The following is a 16,438-nucleotide window of genomic DNA, read 5'->3' as shown; positions in this document are numbered from 1 at the left end:
GTAAGATGAAAATTGAAAAGTATCATTTGATTTAATAACATGGAGGCCATAATGACCTCAGTAAGGTCAGTTTGAGAGAGTGATGGGCACTGAAGGTAAATTAGAAGTAGTTTAGCAGTGAAAAGGGCATCATCTTCCCAAAATGGTAGACTGAGCATATGGGCCTATCTTCTCTTCCAACACCCCAAAACCTAACTGGAAAATCATATAGAATGCCATGTGCAGACCTGATTTTTTTTTTTTTTCTTTTTGAGATGGAGTCTTGCTCTGTCGCCCAGGCTGGAGTGCAGTGGCATGATCTCAGCTCACTGTAGCCTCCACCTTCTTGGTTCAAGCGATTCTCCTGCCTCAGCCTCTGTAGTAGCTGGGATTATAAGCGCCTGCCATCATACCTGGCTAATTTTTGTATTTTTAGTAGAGACAGGGTTCTGCCATCTTGGCCAGGCTGGTCTCGAACTCCTGACCTCACGTGATCCACTTGCCTCAGCCTCCTAAAGTGCTGGGATTACAGGCATGAGTCACCGTGCCCAGCCTATAGACCTGAAATTTTAACAAATTTCTCAAAGGTAGAAAGCATATAGATGGAAGAGAGTCAAGTTTTGTGGGCCCAGAAGTGTACACAGTTTGGGAAGTCCCCTTTAAGATAAATAATACAAATTGTAAATATGCAATTAGGTATAGGGCTTTGGAAGGGTAGGTGAGGAACCCTGAAGCTTCATTGGCTTCATGGTAAATCTGCCTCTAAGCAGATGGAACCTGATTGACAAGAGAACCCAAAGCCCAAATTATATCCTAGAGAAGACTGTTGCAGAGTAAGGAACTCTCTGGACATGCTCCAGGCTCAGGGGCAAAAGATACAATAAGTGAGAGGGGGCCCAGGGCGGTCAGGGTGATTAATCTGGGAGCTACATTCAGAGCAGCTGTGTAGGTCAGTGCCTCCTGCTTCCCCTGCTTGAGCCACAAGCACTGCCAATTTACACAGAAGCCAGAGCAGCAAATGTGTGCTGGACAAGCAGGGCAGCGTCCCAGATAGCCGGGAGGACTGAGGAGCTACTGGTACACAGTACATGCCTACCTGAAATTATAGTGCTCCTCCCCAGCAATCACTAAAAATATCCCCCTGTAATCAGAGCCAACCTCCACAAAAAAGCAAGATTTTCAAAAAGCTAAGAAGTCAACACCATGAGAGGCTCTAAATTGAACAAATAGAATAATTTACTCTAAAAGAAAGAGCTAACATAGTGAACAGAGGAAGGGAAGAAACCATTCTTCAAACTATGTAACATGCAAAAATTCAAGTACATTGAATTAACAATAACAACAAAACTAAAAAATTCAAGATGTTCATTTGTTCATTCATTCAATAACAATTCATTCAGCACTCCCTACTAGTCTCACTACTATCAGGGACTATTCCAGATACTTGGGATTCATCAGTAAATAAAGCAAAGTTTCCTGCCATATTACATTCTAGATGAGGTGAAGGAGAACAGATAAATATTATATTTAATAAATAAGTAAATTACATAGCAATTTAGTAATAAGTACTGAGACAAAGAAAAAGAAGGATTTCTAGAAGGAGACAATAAAAATTTTCTAGTCACCCCTCCTCAAAGTAATTTAATGTTTAAAAAAACTATTTTAGGAACTGTTTTCATCTTCACATTTATTCATCCTCTGTTTTGTTATATCTAAAACAGGATATGTGGTAAGGGGTGGTATTGATGTCTTGGTGTTAGCCACTACCTATTTATGCTTTTCTTAAGTTACCAAGAAGTTTCTGCCTGGAATAACTCAATAAATTGTTTTATTTTACTTTGTTTTATTTATTTATTTTCTGAGACAGAGTCTCACTCCTTCACTTAGGCTGGAGTCCAGTGGCGCCATCTTGGCTCACGGCAACCTTTGTCTCCTGGGTTCAAGTGATTCTCGCACCTCAGCCTCCCGAGTAGCTGGGATTACAGGCATGCACTACCACGCCTGGCTAATTTTTGTATTTTTAGTAGAGATGGGGATTTCGCCATGTTGGCCAGGCTGGTCTCGAACTCCTGACCTCAAGTGATCTGCCTGCCTCAGCCTCCCAAAGTGCTGGGATTACAGGCGTGAGCCACCATGACCGGCCAGAACTCAATAAATTTTAAGAACACTTAAAACATAGACATATCCTCCCGCTTACACCATACCCTCCCATGAGTGGAACATGGACATGAAGACTTAAGTTTACTAACTCAGTAGCAGTCAAACAGGACATACAAATTGTGTCACAAAATTCAACATAACTTTTTTAGACGTCTATTATTATCTTATTGTCCAATATACTCCAGTTGCACTCTGTATATGAAGAAGAGTTGCTTTGATGCTTGGAAAGAGCTGGAAACATGAGTAAGTAAATGTACTATTTCTTGGCTGTGTTTTAGGCCCCACGTTCTTCACTTAAGAGGTCAAGCATTGTTAAATGAAGCTGGGCAAAGACAATTAAAGGAAAGTCCTTTTCTAGTGCCCAGGCCTTCTTGAAAAAATGAAAACGAAAAAAACTTGAGGCTATAATGACCCTAACTGAGTTCATTCAGTTAACATTCATACAACAAATATGTTTTGAGCAGCTGAAACGTACCATACACTGTGCTAGGTGTGAGATAGACAGAGGTAAACAAAACAAACGAGATAATTTCTGCCCTTGTGTTTATTGTCCAGTAAGGAAGAGAAACATTAAAACAAATAAAACTACAAATAAATATATAATTATAAAATATATAAAGGTTCCAGAAAGGAAAAGAACAGGGTGTTAGGAGAGGGAATAACAGAAGTTGGGATAGAGACTTTGGAAGGGCTGGGGCATGGTTAAAGAAAGACTCTGAGTAATCATTCTTTTAACAAGCGTTATTACTGGTGAGTCAGAATAACACATTCAAATTACGTTTAGAAGTTGTTAATGTGCTAAAACAATGAGTCATAATATTTATCCAAGCCATGTTTTAGAAGAAATAGTAACCTCACAGCAGAATGGTGACACGCAGTCAAAAGTCCAGTTAAATCTGAAAAATGTGTCTCTTCAGTGTCTTCCTTCTTTCTTCCTAGGCTTGCTAGCTAGCCAAATGAGCAGATCTGGCAAGCCATCTTTGTGCATGAAAGGTGGGTCCTTTTCTTTAACCATCTGGACCTGCCCTATTTATCCCGATCATTGACTCATTTCTATTGAGCCATGAATCATACCTGGCATCTACTGCCATTCTGTAAGTGTCATGAGGATTTGGTGTTCTAAAAACATGCTGCCAGTCAGGCCATTTCTATGAAAGCATTCCCTAACATGGATGGAGGTTTAAGAGTATGGTTCCCCCTGACCCTCAAAAGTCTTCAGCATAGCTGGGTAAATTTAATACCTTTTCAGAAGCCAGCCTGATCCGTGCCTAATTTCTGAGTGGGTCATGCTGTTAAAGTCAGAGTGACGGTTACGGATTGTTTTTTTAGGCCTGCTGAGGCCATCCTGGCCATCTGAGTAAGGACAAAAACACTTCTGACAGAGAGTTTGGGTGTTTGAATCATTCCATTTATCTCCCTCTGGCTATCCAATTGCTCATAGATGTTTCCACTCTCATTTTGGTAAGGATGAGAAATGTTCTCTAAAGAATTTAAATAATCCTATAATGTTTGTATAATGGAAAGTATTAGTTTTGAAATAGCTATTGATATTTGTTTTATCAAATTAATAGAGTTACATTGCTTTAAAAGCCAAATGCTATTAAAGAACAGACCATTTTCAACACTTTTTTGCAATTTTCTGTTTATTTACCGCTAGCTTCTAAATAACATGACAGTGGTTCAAATTTTTTGTTCTCAGGATCCCTTTACAATCTTAAAAATCAATGAGGCCCAAAGGAGGTTTTATGTGAATTGTAATATTTTATTTATTTATCATATTAGAATTTAAAACTGAAAAAATATTTTAAATATTTTTTTATTCATTTTTAAATAGTAATAATAAACATGTTAACAAAAAATGTTATAAAAAATAACTGCATTTTCCAAAACAAACAAAAAACCATTTAGTGAGAAGAGTAGCATTGTTTTTCAATGTTTGCCTATCTCTTTAATATCTGGTTTAATGGAAGACAGCTGGATCCTCACATTGGTTTCTGCATCCAGTTTGTTGTGTTATGTTGTTTGGGTTGAAGTAAATTTTTAAAAATTCAACCTTACACTGTTTTGTAGTCAGAAACAGGAGGAGTATTTTAATAGTCTTTTCAGGAAATTGTGGCTATTCTTATTTGATACTATATTAAAATTAACTAGCAGTTGTTTTTGAAAGATTCGTTGCAATGTGAAATCTGAAACCACACCAATAAACTTTTATACTCTGCTGTACTGAAACCTACTGGTCTGTCTTGAACTTTGAATGGATAATATCACGCATTGGTCATCAGGAAAATGAGTAATGCAGATCTTCCAAAAGGTGATACATTTTGTTATATAATATTTTAAAATCACATTTGTTAATATCATCACTGATTTCATAAAAAATTATTTAAGTATTGGAAAACCATAAACTTACCGTGGAGGATAAAAGTTTTCCAAACTTCTAATTTTCCCTTGAAACCTCAGATTTTTTCATTCCAACAAATATAGTCAGGTTTTTTTTTACTTGAAATGTCAGGTTTACTTCCTTCATTTTTGAGAAAATGTCTGCTGAATACCCAAGTTTGAATAACCACAATTTGTCTATCATTTGTTCTTTCAAGTTAAAATATTGTTTCATGCATTAAGCAGTTAGTTCAACCCTTAATGTCAACATCACACAAGTGTTCTTCCATATGCAACAGATTTTTATGCTATTAATACTTATGCTATTAATACTTCTCATTTTACCACCCAAATATTAAGAACACATGGTCTCAAGGTGGAGATTAATAAAAGTAATGATTTTTACTGCTTCATCAAGGACATTTTTTGGTGAAACGGAATTTTTCTTTTTCTTTCTTTTTTTTTTTTTTTTTGTGATAGAGTCTCTCTCACATAGTGCAGGCTGGAGTGCAGTGCCGCGATTTTGGCTCATTGCAACCTCCGTGCCTCCTGGGTTCAAGCGATTCTCCTTCCTCAGTCTCCTGAGTAGCTGGGATTACAGGTGTGTGCCACCACACCTAGCTAATTTTTGTACTTTTAGTAGAGTTGGTTTTTTTCCATGTTGGTCAGGCTGGTCTCGAACTCCTGACCTCAGGTGATCCACCCGCCTCAGCCTCCCAAAATGCTAGGATTACAGGCGTGAGCCACCCACCACACCTGGCCTCTTTTTCTTTCTTCTTTCTTTTTTTAAACAGCAAGTGTGGTGGTAAATGCAATAACCACTAATCAGTTTTGCAACAGTGCTTTAATTTGTGTTGCTAAAGCACCAGCAGTTAGACCTACAGTGGCTTTTGCATCATCAGTGTAAATGTTAACACAATGAAAAGGCAAATAATACCTTTGCATTATATAAAACTGGTTCTGTCTTCACAGAAAGTGAGCTACACCTTCAGAACCACTGTGATATGCTTCTACCACTATTGCTTGCTTGGTTTGCTGATGTTAGCTATTTCTGCTGACTTCCTATTCTGCAAGATGAAGGGTTAGCACCCCTTACACTAGCATTCCCCTTGCTCTTTTCTTTATCACTTCATTATAATCATCACACTGTGGTTTAGAAAACTGCTTACCATCCTGTTACTACCTAAGTATTGTTCACTACCAAGCCTGGTAGGGTAAAGTGAATGTTTCTTTGCTCATACAACTCTTTATTTTGACCTTAAAGTGGATGACACTATTTTTTTTTAAATGCTTAGTTCTATTTTTCTATTGCAAATTTGTCTTAATTCGCCAACAGATTTGTGTAACTTCTCCTAAATATTCTCTTCCATGCAGCTTTGGTGATCCATAAGGACCATGTTTTTCCCTAGAGAAATCCGTTTAGAAGCCCTTCCTCCTGCTCCAACATGGAGCAGCTGCTGGTTCAGCCTGCAACTCAGCTTTCATTTTGGGACATTCACTAATGGCTCAGAAAAGGAGAGGTGACCTAGTGGGGAGATCTAAAAGCTCATTTTCCAAATTTGTAACCAACCTCCCTGTTGTAAGCTCTGTATCTCTTCCCCCATTGTCAGCAACCTTGTGTCTCCAAATCCCAAAACTTTCTGGGGTTCTGCTGCACAAATTGGCTTCTTCTTTCACTAATATCCCCAAGTGGGCACTTGGTTTCCACATTTCTCAGATCTCCTGGCTCCTCAACCTTCTTTCCACCTTCCAAGCGTTTTGAAGTCTTAGGTCTGCTATTGTCTCCCCTTCCATTCTTTTTGTCCTTATGGTTTTGTACCTTTAAAAAATTATTTTATTCTCATTTTTGGGGCATTTCAGGAGGATAGTAAAGATAAATATATGTGATCCATATGTCATGTTTAATCGGACATCCAGTATTTGAATTTGGAGCTGCACATGCTCTGAGGATTTGTTTGTACAAGCTCCTTGTGGTCTTGGTAGTTTTATGCTTTGGGAGATTTATGAACCCATTTCAGCAGCTCTATGTACTGCTGCTGCCACAGCAGAAATCAAAGGTTGCCATAGAACTTGATGAAGTAAATAACAAATACTTAGAAAATATTAACTATGAATTTTTTCCCATCATTCAATCTTTCAACAAACCTATCAAACACTTAGTTTTCTGAGTTCCTACCATGTTCCAGGGCGCTATTGTAGGTGCTGGCATTGTAGTGGTGAATAAGACCAATACGGTCCTCTCGTGCACTTTGCAGTCTAGTGAAGGGAGCAAACCACAACAAAATAAACAAGTATATAAGACAATTTCAGATAGTAATAAATGTTATGAAGATAACAAAAGAGGGTAATGTGCTAGAGTGACTGAGGATAAGGGGGCTATATTGGGAAGAGGGTCAGGGAAGGCCTCTCTGAGAAGGCAACATTTCAGCTGAGATCTGACTCATGAGAAGGACCTATCTTTGTAAAGATCTGGGGGAGGAGGGTTTCAGGAAGTACCAAAATTCCAAAGTGGGGAAAAGCTTATGTGTTCACAGAATCAAAAGACCAATGTGGTTGGAACGTAGTGAAGGGAAGAGTGATGGGAGATGTGGTCCAGAAATCAGAGCTGGAAAGGCAAATTTGGATGTTGTCCCAAATAGAGGTAATAATTGAAATTATAGGATGAGATAAGAAGGCCAAAGGAGAGAGTATATAGAAAACTATGGTAGGCACTGTGGATGCTTACAAGAGCATCTAAGACACTGTCTTTACCTTCAAAGAATTTACAACCTAGGAAACTGGACACATTTTCAAAATAGAAAATAATAAAAGAGTGCGTAATCAAGTATTTGCATGACATAGTATTTTTTTTTTTAGGTGAAGTTAGAAAATGTAACAATTATTCACAATTGATAGTAAAATATAGCTTTGTGGAGGAGGTGATATCTGAGCAGAAGTTTGATGAAAATAATAAAAGAGTGTGTAATCAAGTATTTGCATGACATAATATATGGGTTTTTTTTTTTTAGGTGAAGTTAGAAAACATAACAATTATTCAGAATTGATAGTAAAATATAGCTTTGTGGAGGAGGTGATATCTGAGCAGAATATTTGTAGTAGCTGAAAGGCAGAAAAAGAGAATCTCAGAGAGAAAAAACATGGGCAGACTTGAATGTTGGGGCGTGACCATGACATATTCATGGAATAATAAAGAATAGCTTGACTGTTGGGAAGTAGTTGAACAGGTGAGTTTTCTTCAGTGTGCTTTAGAATCTTGCCTTCACCTAAAGGCAATATGTGTGTGGTGACTCATTCCTATAATCCCAGCACTTTGGAAGGCCAAGGCAGATGAATTGCTTGAGCCCAGGAGTTCAAGACCAGCCTGGGCAGCATAGCAAAACCCATATCTACTAAAAATACAAAAATTAGCCAGGTGTGGCAGCACGTGCCTGTGCTCCCAGCTACTTGGAAGGCTGAGGTGGGAGGATCACCTGAGTCCGGGGAGGTTGAGGCTGGAGTGAGCCATGATCATGCCACTGCACTTCAGGGCAACAGAGTGAGACCCATCCCTCCCCCAAAAAAAAGGAGGCCGGGCGTGGTGGCTCATGCCTGTAATCCCAGCACTTTGGGAGTCTGAGGCGGGTAGATCACAAGGTCAAGAGATCAAGACCATTCTGGTCAACATGGTGAAACCCTGTCTCTACTAAAAATACAAAAATTAGCTGGGTGTGGTGGTGTGCAGTGTGCACCTGTTGTCCCTGCTCAGGAGGCTGAGGCAGGAGAATCACTTGAACCCAGGAGGCGGAGGTTGCAGTGAGCAGAGTTCGGACCACTACACTCTAACCTGGTGACAGAGCGAGACTCGGTCTCAAAAAAAAAAAAAAAAAAAAAAAAAGAATCTTGCTGTATAAATGGTAGGAGGGAGAAGACGGATTTCAGCACTGAGTGATTAGATCTAAATTACAGGAAAGATTAGCAACTGCCAGGGCTACTTAATTTTTGACACTTAGTAGTTATTATACCTCCCAGTTAATTACTTTTTATTAAATTGATTAACAGTTATTATTTCAAAAAATGAAAAAATGTAAAAGGGTACATTGAGCCAGGCCAGGCGTGGTGGCTCACACCTGTAATCCCAGCACTTCGGGAGGCCAAAGTGGGCGGATCAGGAGGTCAGGAGTTCGAGACCAGCCTGGTCTAAATGGCGAAACCCCATCTCTATTAAAAATACAAAAATTAGCTGGGCATGGTTGCAGGCGCCTGTAATCCCAGCTACTTGGGAGGCTGAGGCAGGAGAATCGCTTGAACCCAAGAGGCAGAGGTTGCAGTGAGCCGAGATCGCGCCATTGCACTCCAGCCTGGGTGACAGAGTGAGACTCCATCTCAAAAAAAAAAAAGGGTACATTGAGCCATCTCACTCCTATCTGTCCTTATCCATCTTGTTTCCCTTTGCCCCTAATAGCCGCTTATGATTTGCATTTTATTCTTTCCAATTTTCTTTCTGCAAATGCAAACAACATGAACGTATCTTATTTCTTGTCCCCCATAAGGTCATATTCACAAGTATGGGGGTGGGGTAGAACTTCCACATATCTATGGCAGGACGACATAATGCAACCCGTAAACCCCATTTCTCACACAAGGCTAGCACCCTATATGCACTCTTTTGCACCTTACTGTTAAAATTCAATTATATATCTTGGGATTCTTTCCATGTTAGTACACAGTGATCATTCTCATCTTCTTTTTAGAGCAGCATAGTATTCCATTGTGTGGCTGCATCAGTCCCCTGAGGATGAATGCCTGAATAGTTTACAATGTTTTGCTGCTTGAATGAGTAGCCTATACATTCGTCATTTTGTACGTATGCAAGTGGATCTGTACAAGATTCCCACAAGTGGGATTGTTGGGTCCAAGGATATTTGCATCTGTAATTCTGGCAGTATTGGCAGACTTCTTTCATAGGGTTTATGCCATTCACACTAGCAACGCATAAGAGTGGTCAAACATTTAGACTTTTGCCAATCTTCTAGGTGAAGAATGGAATTTCCATTTAATTTTAATGTCCATTTCTCTTATTATGCACCTCTACATTTTAAACATTATTTTATATAGTATTTTTGGTAAACTTTGGCCAGAAAACTAGGCTGTAATATAAATTTCTAACTTCAAGGATATAGAATTGAAAGAAAATATAGTAACCTATAGAAACATATTTACCGTGGGTTATTTGCCAGAGTTGGGCCACTCCTGGGAGAATATGACCCCTCCTCCTTACTCTGATGGTTCAAGTAACAGAACAAATTAATTTTCATTTAGTTAGGTCAGATGAAACTTAATAGAAAGAAATGAGTGTCCTCAACTTTACGAACTTGTATTATCTTTTACATTCTCTCTACATAAGCTAATGTAGCACTTAATGCATATGATAGGAATCAGAAAGTCATTTTAGGAGAAGCCAAGTTCCGCATCAAAGACCCCGATCTTTGTACTTGGCTGTTCCTGCTTTCTCACCAGTTTTCTCAGTTGTACCATTCTTAACTGGAGCTACTTTCTAATTTCCTGAGTGTGGTGTCAATGCGGTTTGAATACTGCCAACTCTTCTCACTGTTATAAAAAAATAATGTTATAATGATGGGGGTTTTTTGTTGTTGATTCTGACTTTAAATGAAGCTCATTTAAGAGAATATCTGGAGCTGTCAATGTTACTGTCTCGCATTTGGGTCATGTCCAATGACCATATTCTTTTCCCTGCAGGTGGTACTGTGAAGGCAAGGAGCTTGAAAATTCCCCAGACATTCACATCGTCCAGGCAGGAAATCTGCACTCACTGACCATTGCGGAAGCCTTTGAAGAGGACACAGGACGCTATTCCTGCTTTGCTTCTAACATCTATGGGACAGATTCAACTTCTGCTGAGATTTATATAGAAGGTATATGACACTTAATAGTAAGACATTTAGTTATACTAAATAAATATTTATTGAGGGCCTCCTCTACCACACGCTATTCTAGGCAATGAGGATACAGCAGTGAACCAAGTAGACAAAAATGCTTAGGCTCATTTACTGATGATTTACATTACATGATGGGAAAGACAGAAAATAAACAAGATAAACAAATAAAATATATGATATGATAGGTTTATATAAACACTGTGAAAGAAATAAAAAGCAAGAAAAAGAGATGGGAATAGCACATGTGTGAATGTGGGAGGTGGAGGGGTGGGGAATGAGCCACAAGGTCCTTTGAGAGAAATTTACTCTAGGCAGAAAAATCAGCAAGTACAGTGGCCCTGAGGGTAGGAGTGTGCTTGTCTTAAGGTACAGAGATGAACCAATGTGGCCAGGGTGGAGTGAGCAAGAAAGTAACAGAAGATGAGGTCGAAAGGTAAGACGGGGTGGAAGTGGAAGGAGGGAGGTAAGCAGACCACAAAAGTCCTTGTAGGTCGTTACAGGAACTTTGGTTTTGACCCTGAGGTAGATGAGAAGTTCTGGAGCATTCTGAGCAAAGACATAACATGATCTTAGTTTTTTTGTTTTGTTTTGTTTTTTAGACGGAGTCTCACTCTATTGCCCAGGCTGGAGTGCAGTGACACGATCTCGGCCCACTGCAACTTCCGCCTCCTGGGTTCAAATGATTCTCGTGCCTCAGCCTCCCAAGTAGCTGGGATTACAAGCGTGTGCCACCACACCTGGCTAATTTTTGTATTTTTAGTAGAGATGGTGTTTCAACATACTGGCCAGGCTGGTCTCAAACTCCTCACCTCAAGTGATCCGCCCACCTCAGCCTCCCAAAGTGCTGGGATTATAGGTGTGAGTCACTGCACCTGGACGATCTGACTTAACAGTCACTCTGGCTGCTGTTTGAGAATATACTGCAGGGAGTCAAGGGTAGATGCATGGATACCATTTGGGAACACTGGAAAGGCATTTACATTGGCATCAAGTTTATATGATTAATTTGGGGCGAAAAAAATCAACTTATGCTCCTTTGTATCTACCTAAATTTGTGCTCCTATTTTATCTTATCCTCTGAATTTTGTCTGCAGATCATTCTTTAGCACCTTTTTTTTTGTTGTTTTTAACCAATAATACTTTATGTATGCCTTGGTTTTAGCATTTAAACATATTATTATGGTATAGATGCCCATTTATCAACTAGATTGTAAGGCCAGGACTTATTTACATCTCCAATATGTATTTGTACAACGTACTTACATAGTACCAAGTACATAGTGAGTATTTGGTAAACATTTTTTGAATAAATACATGAATAGAAATGTGTTGTATGTGTATGTGTTTTTATCCTCACATTTTTGGAGTCCAATAAATACCTCCAGATTTAGCTGTGTTATATCTTCGTGGAATGCACTATCTTGAGAAGTAAATCCAGGATCAAAGCTCTGCTAACAGTGCTGAGATTCAATTGCTGGGTTTTTGTTTTTGTTTTTTCTTTGTGGCAAAAAGACTTTAAACACCCCCTCTCTCACGATGAAGTATGACTCGTTAATATTAGACTGAACGGAAGAGGATCCACCTACACCTACAGTGTTTGGAATCCAGTGTAATCCCTTCTTATATTCAATCTGTGTAGGCCAAGAGCAAGAGGACTTATGAACACCAGAGAATGTCTGCAAATACTGCTTTGTTAGGCCAAAGGCATCAGCAGGTGCTTTACATACAAGAACACTTAGAAGTTGGGTCAGTGGCCGAGCGCGGTGACTCACATCTATAATCCCAGCACTTTGGGAGGCCGAAGCGGGCAGATCACGAGATCAGGAAATCGAGATCATCCTGGCTAACATGGTGAAACCCCGTCTCTACTGAAAATACAAAAAAAAATTAGCCGGGCGTGGTGGCGGGCACCTGTGGTCACAGCTACTCCGGAGGCTGAGGCAGGAGAATGGCGTGAACCCGGGAGGCGGAGCTTGCAGTGAGCCGAGATGGCGCCACTGCACCCCAGCCTGGGTGACAGAGTGAGACTCTCTCAAAAAAGAAAAAAAAGAAAAAAAAAAAAAAGAAGTTGAGTCAGTTAATTTGAACACTAGCACTAACTAGACATGTGACCTTGAGCAATTCCTTCAACTTCTTAAGGCCTATTTCCTCGTTTGTTAAGTTGGGTGTTAGTGTAGGGAATCACTGAGTTCATTTCTAAGATTCTGTAGGTATTCAGATATCTAGGAATCAGGTAAACAAATTATCATCTTAAAAATCTTATGTCGTGTTTAGGAACCAATTTAAGAAATTATCATCTTAACAATCTTGTGTCTTGTTTTTATTTTTCCAGGGGTTTCTTCTTCTGACTCAGAAGGGGACCCTAACAAGGAAGAGATGAATCGGTAATTCTGATTTTCTGTCTTATAGCTTTAGCATCCTCAGATCAATTAATAGCTTAAAAAGCGCTATTAATTGGTTACTAGAACTTAAGGAGGGCGGCTCCAGGGTTTGACCACAAAATTAAATGAATTAAACAATTAAACAAACTGAGTGGATTTGAAGAAGACCCTACTTTTGCTTAAGTCTTGCCTAGCAGATTAATTTGAATCTTTCCAATTTACTCCCTACAGAGGATGAGCTCCTTAGGTGCAGAAATCCTTTGTGTATGCCTACCTTGAAATGATAAGTTGCTTCTAGCTTTTGTGCAGATATGAACATTCATAACCAGAGTAAATGATCCCTCTTTGACCCCCTTCCTTTATCATTCTCGTGGCCTTGAGTTAACTCCTCCTTCTCTCCTGCCTTTTATGCCAACCGCCTCCTTAGAGGGCTTTCTGTCTGCTTCTGCCTTTTTCTCTGTTTTACAGTGTCCAAACTACAACCAGTTATTCTCTAAAAGAGATCAAGATTCTGATCCTATTGTTTTTCTGACTCAGAAAAAGATTATTATCTATGAGAAAACGAAAATCAAACACGAAACAAGCAGCAACATTTAAAAAAAATCTTAACGTGGCATACATACAAAGCCTTATTCAGTAGAGCATCAACCAAGTTTTTCTGTCCCCTCCTCCCTTCTCCACCTCAGGCTGTCTACATTGTTGACATCTCACCCAAGTCATGTATAGTTCCTCTTCACTCCTTCGTTCAAGCTATTCACTTTGCTAGGATTGCCCTATCTTCTCTGTCTAGCAAACTCTTATTTATCCTACAAAACCCAGTTTAAATGTTCTTTCTCTTCGAACTCTGTAATAAACTTCTCCCCTATTGCACAAGCATCACTCCTTCCTTGTGACTTCCATAATGTGTTACAAACCTAAGGGGTATGAATTTTGATCTATAAACTTAAATAATCAAGAAATATTCCATTTGTTTCTTTGCTCTAAATCTACTTGTAGTTGTTGGGATTTAGCCTCAGGTGTGTATCATAGAGACTCAAATTAACTGTGACTTAAATGAAACAGATATTTATTTCATATTTACATACAAATCTAAATTTGGTGGGTAAAACGACTCCACATTCCACTAGGCTCCTGTCTGCTTCCTGTTTTCTGCTTTATCTCACGCTGAGATGTTGCCCTCATCTTCTTAGGCTAAAATAGAAAGAAATAAAGGCTTGTCAGCCTTTTAAGGTCATCTCTCTTAAAATACATATACCACTATCCCTCATATCCCATAACCAGAAAGTACTCGTGTGGCAACACCTAGCTGCAGTGAATGTGGGATATGTAGTCTTTATTTGGAGTAACGTCGTAAATAAATCAGGTATTCTATTATTGTAGAAGAAGAAAACAGATGCTTTGGACACACTGATTGGCTCTGCATCAGCACATCACTCTGTTTGAGACCAGATGATGCCTGGTTGGGGAAAACATTCAGTCTGGTATTGAGTGTCACTTTCCCCCTCACAGTTTTACAATGAGCCATAGAGAGAGAGAGCAGTTTTGAAGCAAGTGCCATTCTAAACACATTACCTGAATTATCTCATTTAATCCTCACAAAACCCTATGAGATAAAAATTTTGTATTACTTATTTGTTTGTTTTGAGACAGAGTGTTGTCTGTTGCCCAGGCTAGAGTGCTGTGGTGCGAGGTCAGTTCACTGCAACCTCTGCCACCCAGGTTCAAACGATTCTCCCACCTCAGCCTCCCAAGAAGCTGGAATTACAGGCACACGCCACCATGCCTGGTTAATTTTTTTGTATTTTTAGTAGAGATGGGGTTTCGCCATATTGGCCAGGCTGGTCTCAAACTCTTGGCCTCAAGTGATCCACCCACTTCAACCTCCCAGAGTGCTAATATTATAGGTGTGAGCCACCGTGCCCCCCACAGGAATTATTATTTCCCCATTTTAGAGATGAGGAAGTTGAGGCAAAAAGATATAACCCCTAGACCAAAGGAAAGCCTTCTGTCTTCAGTCATCTATCCATGGGTTACAGGTGAGAGACCCATGTCCCAAATTCCAAGTTCCCTTCAAGCCCAGAGCTTGTTGCTTTCTGACATGTGTAATTACTGATATCTTTAACAAGACTGAGAGTCCTTTACTGAGAGAGATGGCCTTCCCCTCTGGACGCAGGTTCTCCCTGGGGTCAGGTTCTCTGGCAAGATCCACAGACCTCTGTCTCTTCCATAGCAAAACTAAAATAATCTCCCCTCTGCAGCCTTCTCAAGAATACTTGCTGGCTCTCTTGCCCTTCAAATACTCTCTTTAATTTGTATAAACTTGAAGAGCTTGTTGACTTTATGCCATTTCTGCTTTTTGTCATGCCAAATTCTCAGAGGTTAAGTTTTATATATATGAGACCCTGTCTTGGATAAGAGGTATAGATTTACAAAGCCTGGCCTCTTACTTGAAATGGGAGGGGGAGGGAAACTACCGAGGGTAACAACAAAACGAATCTCAAAAAATTACCTTCTGCACGTGGTTCCGTCACCGCATTTGTCTTGGATCTCAGTTAACTGTTAATATGTTTGACTCCCTGGCTACACTGAGAACAACGGCCCAAGGACAGGAATAGTGTCTTACTCATTTTCATGTTTGCATTGCCTAACAAAGTGTGTGGCAAAAATGCCCTTGCTCAATGTTTGTAAAATATCATCAAACCAAGATTTTTATTACACTCACCTGTAAGCAGTGATGCCATTACTAGTTTTCCTAAAATAATTTTCACGAAGAGTGATAGGTCTGTTTTATAATCTGTATTTTAATAATTTCTCAGAATCCAGAAGCCAAATGAGGTGTCATCTCCTCCCACTACCTCTGCAGCCATTCCTCCAGCAGTACCCCAAGCCCAGCATTTGGTGGCCCAACCTGGTGTGGCAACCATCCAGCAGGTACAAGAATCTAAGTGAAACACAAGTGCCGTCCACTGTGACAGACAGGCATGGTGACCGTGACCATCTTGCATGGCATGATCCGTGTTCTTCTCAGGTGCAACTCCATCATCAGGATAATCACCTTGTATTTCTGGTGTTTGAGAGCAGTGGTTCCTGTTGCTTTGGGAACATATTCTCGGGCTTCCTAGGCAAATTTCTGAGGAAAAGAAATGCTTTACAAATTAGTCCCTGGCTTCTCAGCTTCCTAAAGGGTACTGATTACATATGCAGTGAGCTGCCAGCTCTCAGACTGGCCTAGAACAAACACCCTATATCATAAAACCTGATTCGTTTCATGGAGCTGCAGAGAATTCCACTTTCTAAGATGAAGCAAGCATGTAGTTATTTTTTGGAAAACAGCAAAGGCTCTCATCCTTCAAGTTAATAATAGTGATACATGCTTATTGTAAAAACAATTTAAAAATACAGAAGTATGCCAGGTGTGGTGGCTCACACCTGTGATCTCAGCACTCTGGGAGACCAAGGTGGGAGGATTGCTTGAGTCCAGGAGTTTGAGACCAGTCTGGGCAACATAGCGAGACCCTATCTCTAAAAAAAAGAAAAAAAAATTAGCCAGACCTAGTGGCATGCACCTGTGGTCCCAGCTACTTGGGAGGCTGACATGGGAGG

General features: G+C 39.8%; 1 protein-coding gene across 3 annotated transcripts in view; it reads left to right on the top strand.

The window, feature by feature from the left end:
* The window catches only part of MYPN (myopalladin), a 106,017-nt gene that overhangs the window by 27,220 nt on the left and 62,359 nt on the right, over positions 1-16,438 (top strand). For 2 of the 3 annotated variants that reach the window (XM_038009168.2, XM_038009169.2), the window contains 3 exons: positions 10,255-10,430; positions 12,787-12,838; positions 15,652-15,766. In XM_038009168.2, coding sequence (XP_037865096.2) covers positions 10,255-10,430; positions 12,787-12,838; positions 15,652-15,766 — 343 coding nt within the window. Of the gene's footprint in view, positions 1-3,580; positions 3,601-10,254; positions 10,431-12,786; positions 12,839-15,651; positions 15,767-16,438 lie in introns of those variants that run through there. The other variant, XM_038009170.2, reaches the window with a different exon arrangement.

Source organism: Chlorocebus sabaeus, chromosome 9 (assembly GCF_047675955.1).
Source record: "Chlorocebus sabaeus isolate Y175 chromosome 9, mChlSab1.0.hap1, whole genome shotgun sequence".
Taxonomy (NCBI): domain Eukaryota; kingdom Metazoa; phylum Chordata; class Mammalia; order Primates; family Cercopithecidae; genus Chlorocebus; species Chlorocebus sabaeus.
Note: the sequence above shows the minus strand (reverse complement) of the source record. Positions and strands in the feature narration are given on the sequence as shown.